Here is an 18,236-nt window from a genome sequence, read left to right as displayed (position 1 = left end):
AGGTAAAAAATCTGTGATTGACTGATTTCTTTCGACAAAGACAAACGACGTCGTTAATTTTGGATTCGTAAAAGTCCATCTTGTGACTCTCCTCCAAAATTAATCAAGTCACCCAACCCGTAAAGGACACGACTCGAGCATATCCTTCCGCCCGGATGCCCTCTCTAACCGTGGTCAATTTAAAACTTAACCACGGTTACTAGGCATCCGTCAAAATTCTGCCACGTGCTTCAATCCAACGGCCAGTTCCAATGATATTAGACACGGAGTCCTATATATATATTCCTTCTTGCTGTCGCCGGGTTGCAGATTTTGTCTCCAGGGTGATTAGCCTTTGAAATCCGTTCTCAGGAGAAAGGCAATGGCAAACCCTAAGGTCTTCTTCGACATAACCATCGGAGGTCAGCCCGCCGGCCGCGTAGTCATGGAGCTCTTCGCGGATACGACCCCGAAGACCGCTGAGAACTTCCGTGCCCTCTGCACCGGCGAGAAGGGAGTCGGCCGCAGCGGCAAGCCCCTTCACTACAAGGGCTCCATCTTCCACCGCGTGATCCCCGACTTCATGTGCCAGGGCGGCGACTTCACCGCCGGGAACGGAACCGGCGGCGAGTCGATTTACGGCGCCAAGTTCGAGGACGAGAACTTCGTGAAGAAGCACACCGGGCCGGGAATCCTGTCCATGGCCAATGCCGGACCCGGAACAAACGGATCACAGTTCTTCATCTGCACGACCCAGACGTCGTGGCTGGACGGCAAGCACGTGGTGTTCGGTCAGGTGGTGGAAGGCCTGGATGTGGTGAGGGAGGTGGAGAAGGTGGGGTCAAGGTCCGGGAAGACCTCTAGGCCAGTGGTGATCGCCGACTGCGGTCAACTGTCTTAGAGAAGCGTGCGACTCTGACTCTATGGTGGCCCTAATCTACGCGATCGTGTATCTGATGCGGCGTCGTTTTTCCTCTTTTTAAAACTCTTAGGTTTTACTTCTTGTGATGGCCCGGTCATGTGTAATTTCTTCTCTGGGCTTCCCTTTTTTATGATTTCTCCATGTCACTTGTGATGATAAAATGAGGCCACCATAAATAAAGGTGTGAGGATTATTGGCAAAATTTATGTGGTTGATCTCCAATTTAATTTGGAAGTTCAGAAATCCAAATAATGGTACTAAAAAACCTGGTTAACAGTAAGCATAATAGAAGGGAATGATTCGGGGAGATGTTCCAAGAGGATGACAGATATGAAATTTTGCTGGTAGTGGGTTGGGAATAAAGGGTTGATATTGATACTAGAATGGAATGATTTGATTTCTTTGGTAGGAAATGAAAGGAAAGTTCGGTACTGTGAGACCGCGAGTGATATAGATATGTATCTATATTATAGACAGTAATGTGGGGAGTTAAAATATAGGTAGGGTCCATGATAACCAAGAATAAGAACAAGTGGTGGGGAAAGGTAACGTGTTTTGGGCGTTGAGAGGAGGGGTTGCTGCTTGCCAGGGGTCCCCTGACTGGATATTCCCACCCTCTGGATAAGTTTAGTAATACGATGTCGTTTAGCCTCCCTAGTTAAACCACGGCCAACTTAGTGTTTTTAAGCCATTTGTTGGCCTTTGATTCGCTTCAAAAACAATGAGACCCCAGCCCGTCCTCTCTGTTTATTATTTTCTAGTTCGATGATAACATGTGTTTGAATTAAAAAATTTACAATTAAAATTAGAATTTATTTAAAATAAAAAAAAATATGAATGTAATGTAATTTATATTTAAATATTTTTTTAAAAAAATTAATTAGATAAATTAAAATTTATTTAAACGAGTTAAGGTAAAAATCAGTTGAAATGTTTAATTACAAAAATAAACTTAAATTTTTTGTTTATATTTTTGTTACTAATTAAAAAGTAAAAAAATATTAAACTTAAAATTATAATGTATAACTAAAAAATTTTAATATTTTAAAAAATATATAATAAAAAATTTCAATTCTAACTCTATAATATTATCTAATAAGAAATCAAAATATTTAATTGCAAAAAACTAAAAAAATTCAAGTCCTTATATGCCAAGATCGACATCCCTCTACTGTCTTCAATTCAAACTTTAAACAAGCATCATTCCTCCGCCATCTTCAATCCCCTGATCCTAACACTCCTAACTTGACACATGATCAACAGACAACAGCGACAATCAATTCCATGCAGAGAAGCACAAATTTGACAAGAAAAGAATGGACGACAACGATGACGACACTCTCGAAGTACGAACATTGTGTCAACCCAAAAAAAAGGGACGACGGCATGCAAGAATCAACACGAGCAACACACATGGTTAAGATCAGACAATAGCGGCAGTGCTGGTGGCAGCAGTGGCGATCTCAGGTCAAATTTGGCAGCACAAAGGAAAAGAAGGTGAAAATAATAAATGAAGCAGAGCAAGGATTCGGACAATGATCAGGTCTCGTAGCGATGGAGATCAGGTCTCACAAAGGGGAAGGAATGACGACAATGCACGCGGTGGAGATCAAGTCTCGTAGTGGCTGTGATCTCTTATCAAATCTGGCGACTGAAATGTGATTGAAAGGCGAGCAAGAGATGAGCTAGCATGATTCGTGAGTTTGTGATTGTGAGTGAGAGTGAGAGAGAGTACTCGAACTAAATGAAAAAGAAGAAGGTCGAGGGCGAAGGGTGAGGTCGTAAGGGTGATTGGTATGGTCAACCTGAACCATGCCATGAGTGACAACCATGACTCAATAAGAGTGATTAAGAGTGCAATTGTACAAGGGATGGAGAGAGTAGAGACCAAGACTTCACAATGTGACTGTGCAAGCAAAATATCAACACTGACGCTAACGTAGAAGCCATGTCTGATGGCTTTGGAGAAAAAGCTCATTTTAACTTAATTGAGGTTGAAATATTTTGTTCATCCAAACAAATTTTTTTAGCCCTTTTATATCCTAACCTTAGTTAGAAACTAATCCAAACACACTCTTACGAATTCAAATTGAGTTAAGTTGGGCTCTTTTCAACCAAAGTTCTACTATTAAAGAATTCTTTTGACTCAAACTCAATACCCCTAATTAAGATAAAACAATTCCTTTGCTAGTTGAACAAAGCATCTAGTGATATCCCTAGCTTGTTCTCTTTGGGCTTGTCTAATGCCAATACGTTAGCAAACTATTTTAATTATTTTTAATGTGACTTTGTCACAGTTCAAACCCAAGATCCTTCTCTTTTCATAAGTGCTTTTTGCTAGTTGAGTTGTAATATCCTTTTATTATTAACATACAAAATTTAATACACACACACACACACACACACACACATATAACTTAATTAAACGCATATATTCAATATAATGTATTTTTTGCTGGCAAGAAAAATATATAATGTAATTTTTATTTATTTCACATATTATTAATATGTAAATATTTTGATAATATATATTGTCATGTACTGTACATTAATGCACATAAATGTATAAATTAATATATATTATTAACAAAAAGTATTATGTAAAATCAATCAATATATATTATTAAAATAAATATTTGTATATATCATTTTATATTATCCATGTTATAATTAAAATATTTCATATGATAAAAAATTATTTTATATTTAAATTTACATAATAAAATAAAAAATATTTTTGATTATTTTGTATATCATTTTATATTATTTATTTTACTTATAATACAAAAAATATTTTTTTAATTATTTATTTTTTAAATTTTGAATAATTTTTATATGAATCACTATTTATATTATAATTTTGTAAATTTATAAAATATTTAAATACATTTTATTACTTTTTTAATTAAAATATGTGTAAGTAATACAGAGATTTAGTGATGTACAATAGTGATGGATTTAAATCTATCACTAAATTTATAAAATTTAATAAAAATGTGATGACATTTTATATCCATTATTAATCTATCCTTAATTTATGTAATTAGTAACAAATTTTAGTTCATGAAATGGAAATTCATCACTAAATATTCATCATTAATTCTGATTTTTTTAGCAGTGAGAACACATTCCCATTCCACTCCTTACTTGCAACATAGACATCAAATTGAATATAAATAAAAGGATAAAAGTATATTTTTATTCTTTAATTATTTTTTAAGAAGTACCTAACACCTTAATATTTTTATTAGAGCAATTTTACCTTTAAAGTTATTAAAATTGAGTATTTTTGCCTCTCCCTTTAAATTTTCTAACTGTTAACATTTAAGGCCAATATTGAAAAGTTGACAAAAAGGATAAAAATATTCTATTTGAATAACTTTAAGGGTAAAATTACTCCAATAAAAATATTAGAGTACTGGATGGTTTTTGAAAAATAATTTAAGAATAAAAATACACATTTATCTTAAATAAAATAGCAAGTGGAAGGTCATGCAATGCATGGGCCCCATCTTTGTGTGACAATTTTGTTCGTGGGAAACAAAATTAATTGCAAAGAAGAATTTTCACATGACTTTACATGATCGTATCATCTATAACTCATGGTGTAGCAAATACACTGATTTATTCTCAAATTCAAATTTTACATTGCAAAATCACATACCAAATACCATTTGTACGCCTTTTCTCGGTGAGGAGCGTGGCTTCTCTTCTAATAGGAAAAAAAAAAAAAAAGAGGCATGATAATCCTCATTTGTCACCTCACATCAATATATACTAACAAATTTTATAAAAAGCATCCCATTAATCAAATTTTGAGCCTTCTTATTCGTTGTTATATCTTGATTAAAATTTAATTATATTTTTTCATTAGTTCAATCAATTTTTTATGTGGGCCCACCTATTTTCAATTTCAAATTTTAAATTGTAATTCACAATTTAGACGCGAGCGTTAATTGATTCCATTTTTTTTTTATTCATGACCCATGTTTGTTGCATTTTCCCATGTGTTTAGGTTTTTCTTTTCAAGACATCTTATTTTATCATCATCAATATCTATATATATGCACAAATCTTGTAGCTTCAATCTAACCGGTGAACAAAAAAATTAACCCCCATAACCTTTAATTTTTTTTTCAAAACCCCTTATTGTTAATTATATTATTTTTTCATGAGAATTAGAATATCATTCAATTAAAAAATATTATTAAATAATAATATTATATTATATAACTATTTATAATAAATTTTTATATTTTTTAAATAATTGAGGCATCGATAACAAAAAAATATTATTATCACTGTATAAAATTTTAAATATTCATGTTTATATTAGTTTTATCCATGTTTTTTTTTGTTATCAATGGTACATGATTTTATTATTTTAAAAATAATTTTTTATTTATATTTTTATGTTAGATTAATATAATGTACATGGTTAAAATATTTAAAAGTTTAAATATTACCATGTTAGATTAATTTATCTTTAATATTAAAAAACTATGCACCATTAATAACAAAAAATATAAAAAAAACTAACACAAAAGTAAATATTTAAAATTTTATATGGTGATAATAACATTTGTTTTGGCTATTATCAATGTCTCAACTATCCAAAAAATAAAAAAAATTTATTATAAATAGTCATACAATATAATATTTTTGTTTAATAATATTTTTTAGTTAAATGACATTTAAACCCTCATAAAAAATAACATAATTAACAATAAGGAGTTTTATAAAACAAAATTAAAAGTTAGGAGGTTAATTTTAAATTTTAAAGGTGAAGGGGAGATATACAACTATCTTAAAGTTCAAAAAATTGTTTTGCATTTTAGCCAAATTTAAATTACTTACCATTAAACATTAATTCTCCTCCAATGGGCCATTTACATATTTGGATCCCCTTTGCAGCCCAAATCCAATAGAGCCTGGGTCGCTGTACCCTTAAAAATTTGTATGGATCTCCATCAGATCTTGCACTTATTAAAGATGGAAGAAGAAATTTAATGTCAATTACCTTTACAATTTTTTCTTTATCACCTGCAATAATATTAATTAAATTGTATCATTATCAATTAAATATATGTGTATATGTGTGTGTATATATAAGATAATTAGACTTATCAAGGTTTGGAAGACTGTTCAAATCCGAGCCCTTTTTTACAGAGCTTATCAAGGCTAGACCCTCAAGCTCAATTTCTTAAAAAAATAATTTTTAAAACTCAAATCTTTATTTAAATAGGGCTTATAGACCGACACTTATTTCAAGCTATAGCTTCATCCAAGGTATATGTTTTTTTATTTGATGAGTATACTTATTTACTAGCATTTGCAATTTGAAAAACCGCATCAAAGGTCAATGTAATATTTTTTTTTGGCCAAACAATGTAATCAATTTTGAAATACTAGCAAATTGGCTTGTATCATTTTTCAAGAAAAACATATGCTTATCTCTGCAATCATCAAAATATTATAACTTGATGAAATCAAATGCCATTGGAGATTTTCAGTTCACATAAAATTCCTCGGCTAAGAGACATTTCAAAGGGGCCCACTAACCATCTTAGTGATTTCAGGGGTATTTTCGTAAATGGAGATCAGGCCGCCATGGCCAACATTTTATTTGACGAATCCCAGCCTGGCCAAGGGGAACGTGACTGATAATTTCTCCGAGTGTTTTGAGTATGAGAGCTTTGATCAGGAGGAGAGCGTTGCTCCGCTGGACGTATTGCGAAGCGGAGGATCATTGTCGCGAATAACTGGAAACTTCCGACTAGACGACGGCGGCTTAAGAAGGGTTTTAAACTTTTAATTTACAAGCACATCTATCTATTTATCACTAGCAGTCAACTGCGGTCCGGTTCCCGTGACTCGAGGGCTTCCACACAGGACACCTGGACGATTCTCTCTGTTCTTTGATTTAATTTCCCTGGAGGCAATTCGATTCGATCCCTTCTTGGCGGGAAGGCTGTGCACGACGACGTCCTTGCCGTCGTCTTCCACAATTCAATTAAAGTTGACAGGGACCGAGAGATAGAGATGGGAGTTTCCGAGAATTCCAAGGGTTTGATACTGGCTGTTGCATCTAGTGCATTCATTGGGGGAAGCTTCATCTTGAAGAAGAAGGGTCTTAAGCGTGCCGGTGCGCACGGTACTCGCGCAGGTCAACCTCATGGAAATTCTTGTTTGTTTATTTATTTATTTTTTATGTCTTCCAAATGCTCGGGGGCATCATGGTATTGGTTCTTTGCGGTTTCTTGTTCATTGGCTGGTGAATCATGAAGTTATCTGCTCAGGAATCTCGTGTTTGAATAACTTGTCTGGTGATAGGAGAATTTCTGATTTTATGTTGTAAATCTTCATTTTAGGGAGAATGAGTCTTCTTCCTCCTGCGATTCTTGAAACTCTTCATTGTCAAGCCAGGGTTATCATGGGAAGAATGTCTTTTTGACTTTGTTAATCACATTGGCGTTTGGTATAATTGGGCTTGAGGAGCTGCCTCATCCCAGTTCTTTTTAATCACATCAGCCCTGCAGTTTAACGTCTGGTGGAGATGTTCAACTATATAAATACAATGTTTCTTAATTTTGAGGAACCGAAAGAAGAGTAAAAAATTGCATCCTCATGTTGACTGGAATCTTAGCATTTACTGTCGTTGAGCTTGAGTGGTAAGTAGGGGGTGATGCAGAATTCCCCTATAATCTGTTTGGCCATAATAAATTCCTGGCTTTTGTTCTATATGAATGGTGAATTATTGCTGGGTTTGTACTTAATCTCAGATTCAAGCCTGTTAAACATGCTGGTCAGTTTATCATGCAAGAATGCTTTTATCATGAAAACAACGGTGTCAAGAAATCTGTTGGTATTTACCTTGGTGACATACAACTCTCTTCAACTCCATCGATCCTTTAGGCTTCATACTCTGCTGCTATTAGCTGTGGCTTTTGGACGTTGTCAATAATTTTTGTTTTGAAATTGGCAGGAGGTGGTGGCTATACTTACCTACTGGAGCCACTATGGTGGGCTGGCATGGTGACTAGTAAGTTTAGGATTTTGATCTTTCTCTCCCCCCTTCCTCTGGCTTTAGTGTGCTTGAAAGATGAAACAAAATGCAAATGAAGCTTGAAATAATTGGTTTTACAGTGATTATTGGGGAGGTTGCAAATTTTGTGGCTTATATCTATGCTCCAGCAGTTCTGGTGACCCCCCTTGGAGCTCTCAGCATCATTGTCAGGTAAATTTGCTAGTGCGTAGGCTAATTGAATACTTCATCGCTATGATTTTGTGTTGGAACTAACATTCAGTATATATTGCAAGTGCTGTCTTGGCTCACTTCTTATTAAAGGAACAGCTTCAGAAGATGGGGGTATTGGGATGTATATCCTGTATTGTAGGATCAGTGGTTATTGTCATTCATGCACCTCAAGAGAAAACTCCAAATTCAGTGCAAGAAATATGGGATCTGGCCACTCAACCAGGTTCAGTTCGACCCCCTTTTTTTCCCTGGCACAGATTAGATTTTCCCTAACTTCTACCTGATGCTCGTTTTTCTTTCAACAGCATTCCTAATTTATGTTGTGGCAACGATTTCAGTAGTTTTAGCTTTGATTTTGCACTTTGAACCTCGCCATGGACAAAGTAACATGCTGGTTTACTTGGGAATTTGTTCTCTGATGGGCTCACTTACGGTAATTATGTTCTTACCAAGCATCTGGATGGAAGTTTAATATTTAATGCCACCGTGCATGATCTAACTACCTAGGTTATGGCTCAATGTTAAATTTGTGTAACTATTCAGGTTGTGAGCATAAAGGCCATTGGAATTGCAGTAAAGCTTACGCTTGAGGGAATTAATCAAATAACTTATCCACAGAGTTGGTTTTTCCTCACAGTGGCAACGATATGTGTCATTACTCAGTTGAATTACCTGAACAAGGTGTGTGCAAAGATATGAAGGCCTGATGCAACTTATATAACCAGACCTGTAAATTATCAAGGTTTTGATGGTAAATTTCATGAAATGGGTCCTGTAAGGCATGATTGCCACATATGTCCTCATATTGTAGGACCGAAACTGCTACAAACACCTTGCCACAAACCCTTAAATTTGTTATGGCACTACAAAAGCAAGTTAACAGAAAAGATACGGAAGTGCATTAAAAAGATATAGGAGTACATTAAAATTAAACAAAATGCTTATACTCAGGTACTGGGAATATGCAAAGCTTGCTCTTTAGCAATGTAAACGCTGGATAGTACCTTATGCTGTTTTCATATGTCTAGTGCTGGGAACTTTGTAATTATCTGTTTAGTCTTGGTATCTTTTTCTTCTATATACTTGGTCCATCATTTGCTGACTTGTGAACTGATGAACACAGCTAAAGTAACATTTTCTCTAATGAACTGCATGTTGTAATTCTCACTGTTATGACTGTAATTTTGAGCCATCAATGGCTTATCTCTAACTCTCTGGAACTTTCTAACTAATTGAGTGTGCTTTGCACCATTGAATGATATTTTAGGCACTAGATACATTCAACGCAGCAATTGTTTCTCCTGTATATTATGTCATGTTCACAACTCTGACTATTATTGCCAGTGCAATAATGTTTAAGGTACAGTCTCAGATTCATATTCTTGGATTCAATTAGTTATATGCCAGAGTTTTCCTTTTGGCGAATTATCTTGACTTTGTGTTTTCTTCTATTTTTGTTGTAGGATTGGTCGGGTCAGAATGCCAGCAGCATAGCATCTGAGGTATGTGGTTTCATCACCGTTCTTTCAGGAACAATAATATTGCATGCGACAAGAGACCAGGATCAATCTAACACGCAAGGTATATTTCTAACAACACCTTGAGAACAGACGCATTTTTGTTGTCCATTCATTTGCTAATGCGATTATAGGTTGATATGCAGCCTTTAATTCTTTCACCATAGTTTCTAAACCTGATCCTGCAATAAAATTTTCTTTTTATAATGCAGGGACCTTGACGTGGTACATTGGTGAGGATTCGATGAAGGGCCTTGAGGATGAACACTTGATCCTCATACATGGTTCAGAATATCTTGAACATTGATTTTTCCTGCGAGGTTGGTATGAGAGAACATGTTTTGGCGGCAATCATGCAACAGCTTGATCCCATCCAGTTTTGCTGTTTGGAGTGCTTGGCTTGTCACTGATTGTGGGACGTAGATCTGTGCATTTTGGATTCCTGTAGTTTTCTGACCATTTCTCAGCTTGATGCTGCACAGGCGTGCAGCTACGTAAGGGAGCCCCTCCAGGAATGTGAGATGAGCCACCCTAGATTCCAGCGCTAAATCCAATTGAAACTGCAATGGCACTTGAAGATGTTTGGGGATGATTTCACTGTGTTAAATCCTTGTAACTTTGCTTACCTATCAGGTAGTAACGCTAGGCTTTGTTTATGTACAAAATTACCCGGTTATTATTTTGTTATTCAACTATCAGATTCAATCGATTCTTTTTATTATTATTAGTATTATGGAAAGCATTTCTTTTCTTGTTTGTTTAAAAATTTTCAGATATGCTTAGATTCTTGAGAAAATCTTGATGTTTTTACGGTGAAATTACCTTTTGTGAAGCAGACGCAAATGTAGTTATTAGCACCAACGAGTTAAGTAATGGCGATTTTAGCCTGGTTTTGAATACATTAAGCGAGATGGTGATGCTTTTTAGCAGCCTGTAATCTTATACTCTTTCATTATATAATTTTCATAGATAAAATATTTAAATCTCAGCAGAATCGAACTTTAAATGTATCGTATCAGTAGTTTTTATATAAAATCTACAGTTCCCTTGTATTCGTCTAATTCCATAAACTGACGTTGACATGATCCTGGAGACAATATCCAGTAGATACCATGCTGATCTGTTTTTGGCCCAATTAATTAAATGTAGTATAAAATGTTAAACAACTAATTTTTTAATAATGTTATGATTTATATAATTAAATTCATGGTTTGGGCATCTTGATATCAAATGATTAAACTATCAAAGTGATGCTATTTTCCTTATAAAAATGGCGGAGAAAAATATAGATTTTATAAGATACCCATTCTGTTATTAAAATGTTTTAAATCGATTCTCACACATTAATAAAAATTTATTATTTAATTAAAATTATATAAAAGTATATTAATTTTTTATTTTTTTTAATAATATCATAATAGTGGTGGAAAAAGTATATAATTAATATCTTTTTTATTTTTTTAAAATAAAAATAAAAATATTAAATTATTTAAAAATATTATTGACATCAAGTGAAATGAAAAAAATTAAGCCGACAGATTTGCATGGTGGTCACAAATCAATGAATCAGGAACCCTTTTTTAAAGGAAACCAAAAAAAAAAAAAAACACGGAGCGGAAAAACGATATCATGACCGTCGGGTAAGGCAGAATCACGTGATTAGACCTTCGACCGTCCGATCCGAAGTTACAACCCACAGATATATTCGTCTTGCGCGCTTGTTTTCGCTGCCAGCAAACGCAACCTCGAGAGAGAGAGCGAGCAAAGGATACACGGAGAGAGAGAACCAAAGTATAGCAATGGCGGCTTCTGTATCTGCCTGGTCTAAACCGGGAGCATGGGCGCTTGATTCCGAAGAACACGAAGCCGAGCTCCTTCAACAGAAAGACAAGGATGACACTTCCCAATTTCCTTCTCTTGCCGTCGCCGCTGCCACCAAGCCCAAGAAGAAGAAGGGCCAGACTATCCCCTTGGCTGATTTCACTACCTACGGAGGCCCTAAACCATCCCAGGCCTCTCATTCCGATGGCTTGACGCATGAAGACCTCATGTTGCTGCCAACCGGTCCTCGCCATCGAACCGCCGAGGAACTTGAGCGCGACCGGAGTCGACTTGGTGGTGGTTTTAGGTCTTATGGTTCCTATGACCGGCCCAATAGGAATTCTGGCGGGGACGAGTCGTTCAATTCTCGATGGGGTTCATCTAGGGTTTGTGATGAGCCCAGGAGGAATGGTTCCTTCGGTCGGGATTCGAATCGTGAAATGGCGCCTTCGCGAGCTGACGAAATAGATAATTGGACTGCTGCGAAGAAACCGATCGTTGGGAATGGTTTTGAGAGGAGAGAGAGGGATAGAGGAGGCTTTTTTGATTCACAATCGAGAGCTGATGAATCGGACAGTTGGGTAGCTAATAAGAATTATGTGCCATCGGAGGGGCGCAGATTTGGTTCGAATGGTGGTGGATTTGAGAGAGACAGGAAGGTTGGATTTGGTTCGAGCGGTGGTGCAGATTCGGATAATTGGAACAGGAAGAAAGGGGAATTTAACGGAGGAAGCGGCATTGACAGAATTGAGACCCCGAGTGGAAGACCTAGACTAAATTTGCAGCCTCGATCACTGCCTCTGAGTAATGGAAGCCAAGAAGGTTCTGGGAATTTGGCAAAGCCCAAGGGTCCAAACCCATTCGGAGACGCAAAGCCAAGGGAGGAGGTTTTGGCGGAGAAGGGGCAGGATTGGAAGAAGATTGACCAGCAGCTGGACGCAATGAAGATTAAGGAAACAGTCGAGAAGAACGATGGATTTGGGAGGAGGGGCTTTGGTTCTGGCGATGGACGTGCTAGTTTGCCCGAAGAAAGAGCTGAAAGGAGCTGGAGGAAGGCAGTATCTGATGACAGTCGTCCAACAAGGTTTGTCAGTAAAGAGAATAGGAAACAAACTTAAGTAGTTTCATGTATTATGTGTTTGATTGGCTTTATTAGTTGGTTCAGCCATGGTATGCTATTTCTTTCTTTCTCTTTTCCTTCAATTTGAAGTTCGAGATGGTTTCGGGTAAAAATATATATATATATATATATATGTTCTCCAGACTTCTTTTGATTCTGTGATGAGTCTCTTTGTTGGTCGCATTTTTTTGAAAACAACAAACATAAAAGAAGAAAATAGAGTTAAAAGTCAAGAAATTTTTTGTGCTGTGCGATGTTGCTTTGCTTGTTCTGATTTGTCGCAACAGTTTTAGCCTGTCTGCTAGATCCTTCTTTCGGAAGTGTTATGCGCTCTATTTATAAATTGGACATGCTACAATCTTTCCCCAAAAAAAAAAAAATGGACGTACTGCTGGCCGGTGCCCTGCATCAAGGGGACTAGAATTTTATGTGAAGTCATCATTGGGATCCTTGTACCTTCCTTGGGTAGGAGGATCCGTTCAAAGTCTATTCCAACTATGTAGCAACGACTGCTTTTTAAGGTTTAGTCACTTGTTCATTAATTTCCTATGACTTGAAGCTGACCTGTTATGAGTTATGATCGATGTCTTGGTGCAGCTGGGTTGAACATGTCTTGATTAATAATGTTCAGTCATCTTAATTCATATGCCAATCTGTTTTCTCCCGAAGCACCAGAATGTACTTTGGCTTTGAGTCCCTCAGATTGTTTCTGATATTTGGATTCTGGCCATCACTATACAATCGATTTAATGCTTGATACTTGTACTGATGTGGTGTCTCCCTTGATCTTATTTTGATTCTGTTAATTTGTTTACTTTCTGATGCAGCGCTGAGAAATCCGAGGATGGGCAAGTTGAAGAAAACTGAAGGTTTGTGAATTAGTTTTGTCGCTGCGAAATAGACATGTTGATGAAATTTGGAAATTGAATACGGAGCTTCCTTTTTTCGTGTTATTTTATTTTTCATGACTTTTCTAAAAGCATCTATTCCGAGACACTATACTGAAACAGTTATAGACAATTTTGGTTGGTCTGCATGTAGCTTAGATAGTCTTAGCTGTTATATCTTTGTTCATAGCCGACTGTGGCGGCAATTTTCGCCATTTGAAAATCATGTATTAAACATCTAGTGGGTTCTGAGCTACCGATTTTGGTATTTATTTTCAACTCAATAATATTTGTATGTGCGTTGGACGGATTCCCCTCCATTGTTAATTTCATGTAATTTTGTTTTGATTTGATCCGATTCGGTGGGATGACACGAATTTATAGTGTTATATTATTTATATCCTTATGGTGTTCAGGACAATGATCTGTCACGTGTTCCACTGTTAAATGAATCAGCACGGTTTAAGCTAGTTTAACATGTTTCCGAGCAAAGAAAGATGTTGCATGCGAATGAGGTTAAGATGAAAATAACGGTTTTAGTTGTGTAGTTTAGTTGCTCAGTCTTGTATTTGCTGAATTAAATACTGGTAGCTTCCAATACCGTTGATCATTCTTAAATCGATCGGCCACAGAATCCGACCTCATAAATGTCGGTAGAAGCAGGTGCCTTGTCTTGTTCACTGGAAGAGTGTTGTAAAACTATGAGGTGGATCCTTAATAACGGAGGGGATGATGAGCACACTCTCTCCAGGATGCTAATTTCATTTTAAATTTTTTAATAGCAAGCACCAAAACGTAAAAATAAATTACTATTTAAATGTATGTACATGTACGGTACACACAAGGGGTGGGGTAGGGGGCCAAGTTCTATGTGGCTGTTTTCATGGTGATAAGAGGAGAAATCTAGAGTTTAGCCATTGTATTTTAAGAAAGGTTAGCATAATCCAGAATGCTTCTGATCTTAACAAAAACAAAAGCTTGAGTTGATGTATTTAAAAATAAAAAAACTGAAAGCATAAAGTCCGTGCAAAACTGTGTAACTCATTATAAATAGTGTAACATCTAACGTTCATTTTCTGGGGCACGCGCACCAGGAGGTCTTCTGTTATGCAGAAATTTTAGGCCATTTTATTAAATTATGCAGATAAAAAAAAAATTCATCAAACTCATGTCTACAAGATAATCTTGGGCGAGGAAAAATGTTATCATGTTCTGGTTCTTTCCTCTGACTGAAGAAGAAGAGCAGCAGCAAAAGCAAAGCGATGACAACAAAAGCCAGCATCGACATGTGGTCTGTGTGAGGTTGAAATGGTAGCGATTGAGAGTGAGTGCATGAACTGGAAGCAAATTGGGTCCCTCCTGTGAAGGTGGGTTCACACTTGAAACCTTTTTTTGACTTACAGAAAAGGCACTACTTCTTCATTAATGTTTCTCTACCTTGACGGCGAACTAATACCTATCATCGCCATGGCGTTATCAGCTCAAAATATAGCAGCTATTAAACTATCCCACGTCTCCAAATTTTAGACCAAAATCTTAACAGTTTCTTTCATTCATCCAATAATTCATCCCACATATTTCATAATCATTCATTACTGTTTTGCTTTTGCATTGATGGCCTTTGATGCCTATCACTGTGACAAATATTTCCATGTCTCGTATGATTCGCTCTTAAATTGCTACTTATAGACAAATGGAGAACACTCCATGAGACATTGAGAGCCAATGAAGACACCAATCAGACTCATTTATGGGCTGCCATCTCTGGTACCCTACGTTCCCTGCTTTTTTAAACATTTACCAAACCTTCTCGTGAACGGTGAAAAAGGGCCGAGTTTCTAGTCAGAACTCAGAACCCATGGGTTTATTTTAGTAGAAGACACGATGGTTTCATTGATTCGATGATGAGCTCTAATATAAAAGATCTGCTGATAAATAACAAACTCAAAACCACATCTAATGACAGATGCCCATAACAATTCAATAAAGACTATTAAGATTCTTCATAATGGTTGTTGAAACATTGACACTTGTGAATGTTATTTAAGGCATCTTATATTTTCGACACGGTTTTTCTTTGCTAGCACTGATGAATGAAAACAGTACCCTTATTCCTTTCTCAAAAATTTATTTTCCACATACCTCATTAATTCTGGCAGTTGAAGGTTGAATGTATGCACCTTCACTGCTCATTTACTGGTTCTCACTAGCATTTAAGTGTTCATCCCGCTCTGAACATACCAACCCGTGCCTTTGTGATTTTGGTTTCTCCACAGTGGTGTCCTTGACAGCGTCCAAGATTCATGGACTTTCAGGAGAAGCTCCTCTTCACAGCATTCCTCATTCTTGCTGTGGCCACCAATGGAACCCAGGCAGACGCTATGGTCACCGGCACTGTGTTCTGTGACCAGTGCAAAGATGGCCAAATGTCACTTTTCGATTTTCCCGTTAATGGTAAGATCCATGTCCTTCCCTCACTCCGTTTCTGTTTAAAATCCTTACGTCTTCCTACCGCTTGTTGAAAGCACTCTTCTCCAATCACACAACACATTCTAAGTAAAAGTATTGTGACCCAAAAAATTTGATTCTTTAGGAGACCAATTAACGAACAAAATCTTAGATGAATGCGCCTTTAAGATTACCTGGTAGAAAATCTAGTTGTTTCATGACTGTCGAGCTGCTCGACATTTGAGAAGAGAACGAGTATTAATCCATGGTCATCAAGACGTTGAATGTGTTTCGAAAGTTTGAACTGTAGTGATGGGTTTTTCTGCCACTCTTCCTTCTTACAGGTGCTAAAGTGACCCTGACCTGTGCTGATAGCAACGGGCAAATCAAGATGTCGAGAGAAGAGACAACAAATTGGTTCGGAAGCTATGCAATGAGGCTGGACGGCACGCCGGACTTGAATGGTTGCTCTGCTCGCGTGTCAGGCAGTGGTCAGGGATCAATGGGCTGTGGTGAAGCTGCGGGGCCTCCCCAAAACCTTAGACTCGTGTTTAGGATGTTTGATATGGAGATGTACACTGTGGATCCTCTGCTCGCTCAGCCTGCCAAGCCTATGAACCAATGCTCAGGATCTTCCAATCCTGTGCCTTCACCGCCCACACAACACGAGTCCCCTCCACCTTCCCACCTTCCTCCGTTTGCTGGACTCCCCCCCTTGCCACCTTTGCCTCCTATGCCACCTCTACCACCAGTCATCTTTGCAGATGCTTCAGCTTGTCCTTACCAGTAAGTTCACAGACCTTGGTTCCTTCTTAGATTCAAGAAAAGGTTTTATTATGAAGGAAGATTAACTTTCATTAATTACTTCGTCAGGAAGTGGACGATGCCAGAATACAAGTGTTATTGGAGGGGGGTGAACCCAGAAACGAAGGTGGCTGTAGCATTTGGAATGGCGGCAGCAAGGAGATATGGAACTGACATGACACTGTGGAATGGTCTGCATGGGAGAGGAGACCCTTATAGGACTCTCCTCAGGGAAGGAGTCACTGCCCTTTTGAATTCCTACAACAGCCTTCAGTTCTCTTACCATCCACTTGGCGTGGTCCAGCACATGAATTGGGCCTTGATGGGTTCCACCAGGACTGTCCTCCTCACTGCCCTGCGCTTCATGAGGTCTAATTCTGGTGCTGGAAATGTTACCTGCAAGTTCACCTCTTGCGAATGACTCGTGTCTTCCGCTCCCCACCGCTATATGTGATTTTCCATTCATCTTTATCCTATATGCAGATTCTATCATGTGAGGTCTATACCTACAACGCTGCATAGTAAGGCAGATTATTGTCTCTATCATAACATCTCTGCTGCTCTTTATGATATATAATTCAAGTTGAATCATCATTTACTGGGAATTTTGTGTCTCTCTCTCTGTGTCTCCCTTGGTTGCTGATAAGGACTTAGACGATACAAATAACAGACACAGCTATCTGGAGTTATACCAGTTTTTCTGTTTTACTGTCTCAATATAATCTTTTAATCGTCTTAGCATGTTTTGGCTAAGAAAATTCACTGCCACCTTCATCTCTTCATGTCTCCATTACATATTCAGCTATTTATTTTATATAGTTGTAATATCTTCAATTTATTATTTTCATGTTCTGATTAGAATATAGTCAGACCTGATATAATAATAATCACATCAATTGATTAGGCAAGCGACATAAATAAATTATGGTGTATCTCCTAAGCACAACAAACATGACTTGAACGCAAAAAGGCAAAGAAGGAAAAACAGAAAAATAATACTTACATTTACCATTATAATATGCTACACTGCATATGCTTATACCACTTTGATAACCTAGTCAATTATAAGATATTTATGTAGCCCGATGTTGGGTGTAGAATGTGAATATAATTAACAATACTTGCATAGTCGCCGAAGTTTGAAAAGTATGAACACTAATTTAATTGGTATGGGTCCCATGTTAAATATGGAGTTTGAAAATATACAAAAAAAAAAAAGTCAACTCAACAGTAAATAGCTCCATGAAATCCTAAATAAGCAAGTAATTTAAGTAGTTCGAATTGAACAAAGTAACAAAGACTTCAGTACACTAATTTAATTGGCGGGGGTTCAACACAAATATGGGCTTTTTAATTGGCCAACTATACAAAACATGGGGTTGGGAAAAAGGTAAAAAAAATCAAAGGATGAGAAGTCCGGAGAATAGCTTCACCATCACAGGAGTATATGCAAAGATAGAGTAATTGGTTTAAGGGATTA

At 36.9% G+C, this 18,236-nt stretch overlaps 4 protein-coding genes across 5 annotated transcripts; all 4 read left to right on the top strand.

The window, feature by feature from the left end:
- Positions 1–303: 303 nt before the first annotated feature.
- Positions 304–1,103, top strand: LOC129284984 (peptidyl-prolyl cis-trans isomerase-like). The gene has a single exon (XM_054920519.1). The coding sequence runs from the start codon at positions 362–364 to the stop codon at positions 878–880; it is 519 nt and encodes a 172-aa protein (XP_054776494.1). The 5' UTR covers positions 304–361; the 3' UTR covers positions 881–1,103.
- A 5,434-nt stretch (positions 1,104–6,537) lies between these two features.
- On the top strand, positions 6,538–10,403 carry LOC129287031 (probable magnesium transporter NIPA6). 2 transcript variants are annotated; one of them, XM_054923174.1, is made up of 9 exons: positions 6,538–7,067; positions 7,887–7,943; positions 8,048–8,138; positions 8,222–8,382; positions 8,498–8,592; positions 8,703–8,840; positions 9,427–9,519; positions 9,623–9,740; positions 9,889–10,403. In XM_054923174.1, the coding sequence occupies exons 1-9, from the start codon at positions 6,944–6,946 to the stop codon at positions 9,981–9,983; spliced, it is 972 nt and encodes a 323-aa protein (XP_054779149.1). In that variant the 5' UTR covers positions 6,538–6,943; the 3' UTR covers positions 9,984–10,403. The 2 variants fall into 2 exon arrangements, with proteins under 2 accessions (XP_054779149.1, XP_054779148.1); XM_054923173.1 differs by having other exon boundaries at positions 6,541–7,067; positions 8,465–8,592.
- A 994-nt stretch (positions 10,404–11,397) lies between these two features.
- LOC129285961 (eukaryotic translation initiation factor 4B3-like) lies at positions 11,398–13,857 on the top strand. The gene is made up of 2 exons (XM_054921960.1): positions 11,398–12,581; positions 13,445–13,857. The coding sequence occupies exons 1-2, from the start codon at positions 11,476–11,478 to the stop codon at positions 13,482–13,484; spliced, it is 1,146 nt and encodes a 381-aa protein (XP_054777935.1). The 5' UTR covers positions 11,398–11,475; the 3' UTR covers positions 13,485–13,857.
- A 758-nt stretch (positions 13,858–14,615) lies between these two features.
- Positions 14,616–17,534, top strand: LOC129285962 (uncharacterized). Its single transcript, XM_054921961.1, has 4 exons — positions 14,616–14,871; positions 15,781–15,958; positions 16,297–16,738; positions 16,826–17,534. Exons 2-4 carry the CDS (start codon positions 15,808–15,810, stop codon positions 17,175–17,177), a joined length of 945 nt encoding a protein of 314 aa, XP_054777936.1. The 5' UTR covers positions 14,616–14,871; positions 15,781–15,807; the 3' UTR covers positions 17,178–17,534.
- The last annotated feature ends 702 nt before the right edge of the window (positions 17,535–18,236 follow it).

This window comes from Prosopis cineraria, unplaced genomic scaffold, assembly GCF_029017545.1.
Source record: "Prosopis cineraria cultivar Desert tree isolate PC_DT_omini unplaced genomic scaffold, ASM2901754v1 PC11, whole genome shotgun sequence".
NCBI lineage: Eukaryota > Viridiplantae > Streptophyta > Magnoliopsida > Fabales > Fabaceae > Prosopis > Prosopis cineraria.
The sequence above is the reverse complement of the archived record's forward strand: the minus strand, read 5'-3'. Positions and strand labels throughout refer to the sequence as shown.

What these genes read in the sequence shown, in the direction of transcription:
- LOC129285961 (XM_054921960.1), top strand. Translation starts at nt 11,476, where the DNA reads ATGGCGGCTTCTGTATCTGCCTGGTCTAAACCGGGAGCATGGGCGCTT. An exon ending in GATGACAGTCGTCCAACAAG is followed by an intron (nt 12,582 to 13,444) that starts GTTTGTCAGTAA and finishes TTTCTGATGCAG; the next exon opens with CGCTGAGAAATCCGAGGATG.
- LOC129287031 (XM_054923173.1), top strand. Translation starts at nt 6,944, where the DNA reads ATGGGAGTTTCCGAGAATTCCAAGGGTTTGATACTGGCTGTTGCATCT. An exon ending in TGCGCACGGTACTCGCGCAG is followed by an intron (nt 7,068 to 7,886) that starts GTCAACCTCATG and finishes TGAAATTGGCAG; the next exon opens with GAGGTGGTGGCTATACTTAC. An exon ending in CTCTGATGGGCTCACTTACG is followed by an intron (nt 8,593 to 8,702) that starts GTAATTATGTTC and finishes GTAACTATTCAG; the next exon opens with GTTGTGAGCATAAAGGCCAT.
- LOC129285962 (XM_054921961.1), top strand. Translation starts at nt 15,808, where the DNA reads ATGGACTTTCAGGAGAAGCTCCTCTTCACAGCATTCCTCATTCTTGCT. An exon ending in TTTCGATTTTCCCGTTAATG is followed by an intron (nt 15,959 to 16,296) that starts GTAAGATCCATG and finishes TCCTTCTTACAG; the next exon opens with GTGCTAAAGTGACCCTGACC. An exon ending in GCTTCAGCTTGTCCTTACCA is followed by an intron (nt 16,739 to 16,825) that starts GTAAGTTCACAG and finishes TTACTTCGTCAG; the next exon opens with GAAGTGGACGATGCCAGAAT.
- LOC129284984 (XM_054920519.1), top strand. Translation starts at nt 362, where the DNA reads ATGGCAAACCCTAAGGTCTTCTTCGACATAACCATCGGAGGTCAGCCC.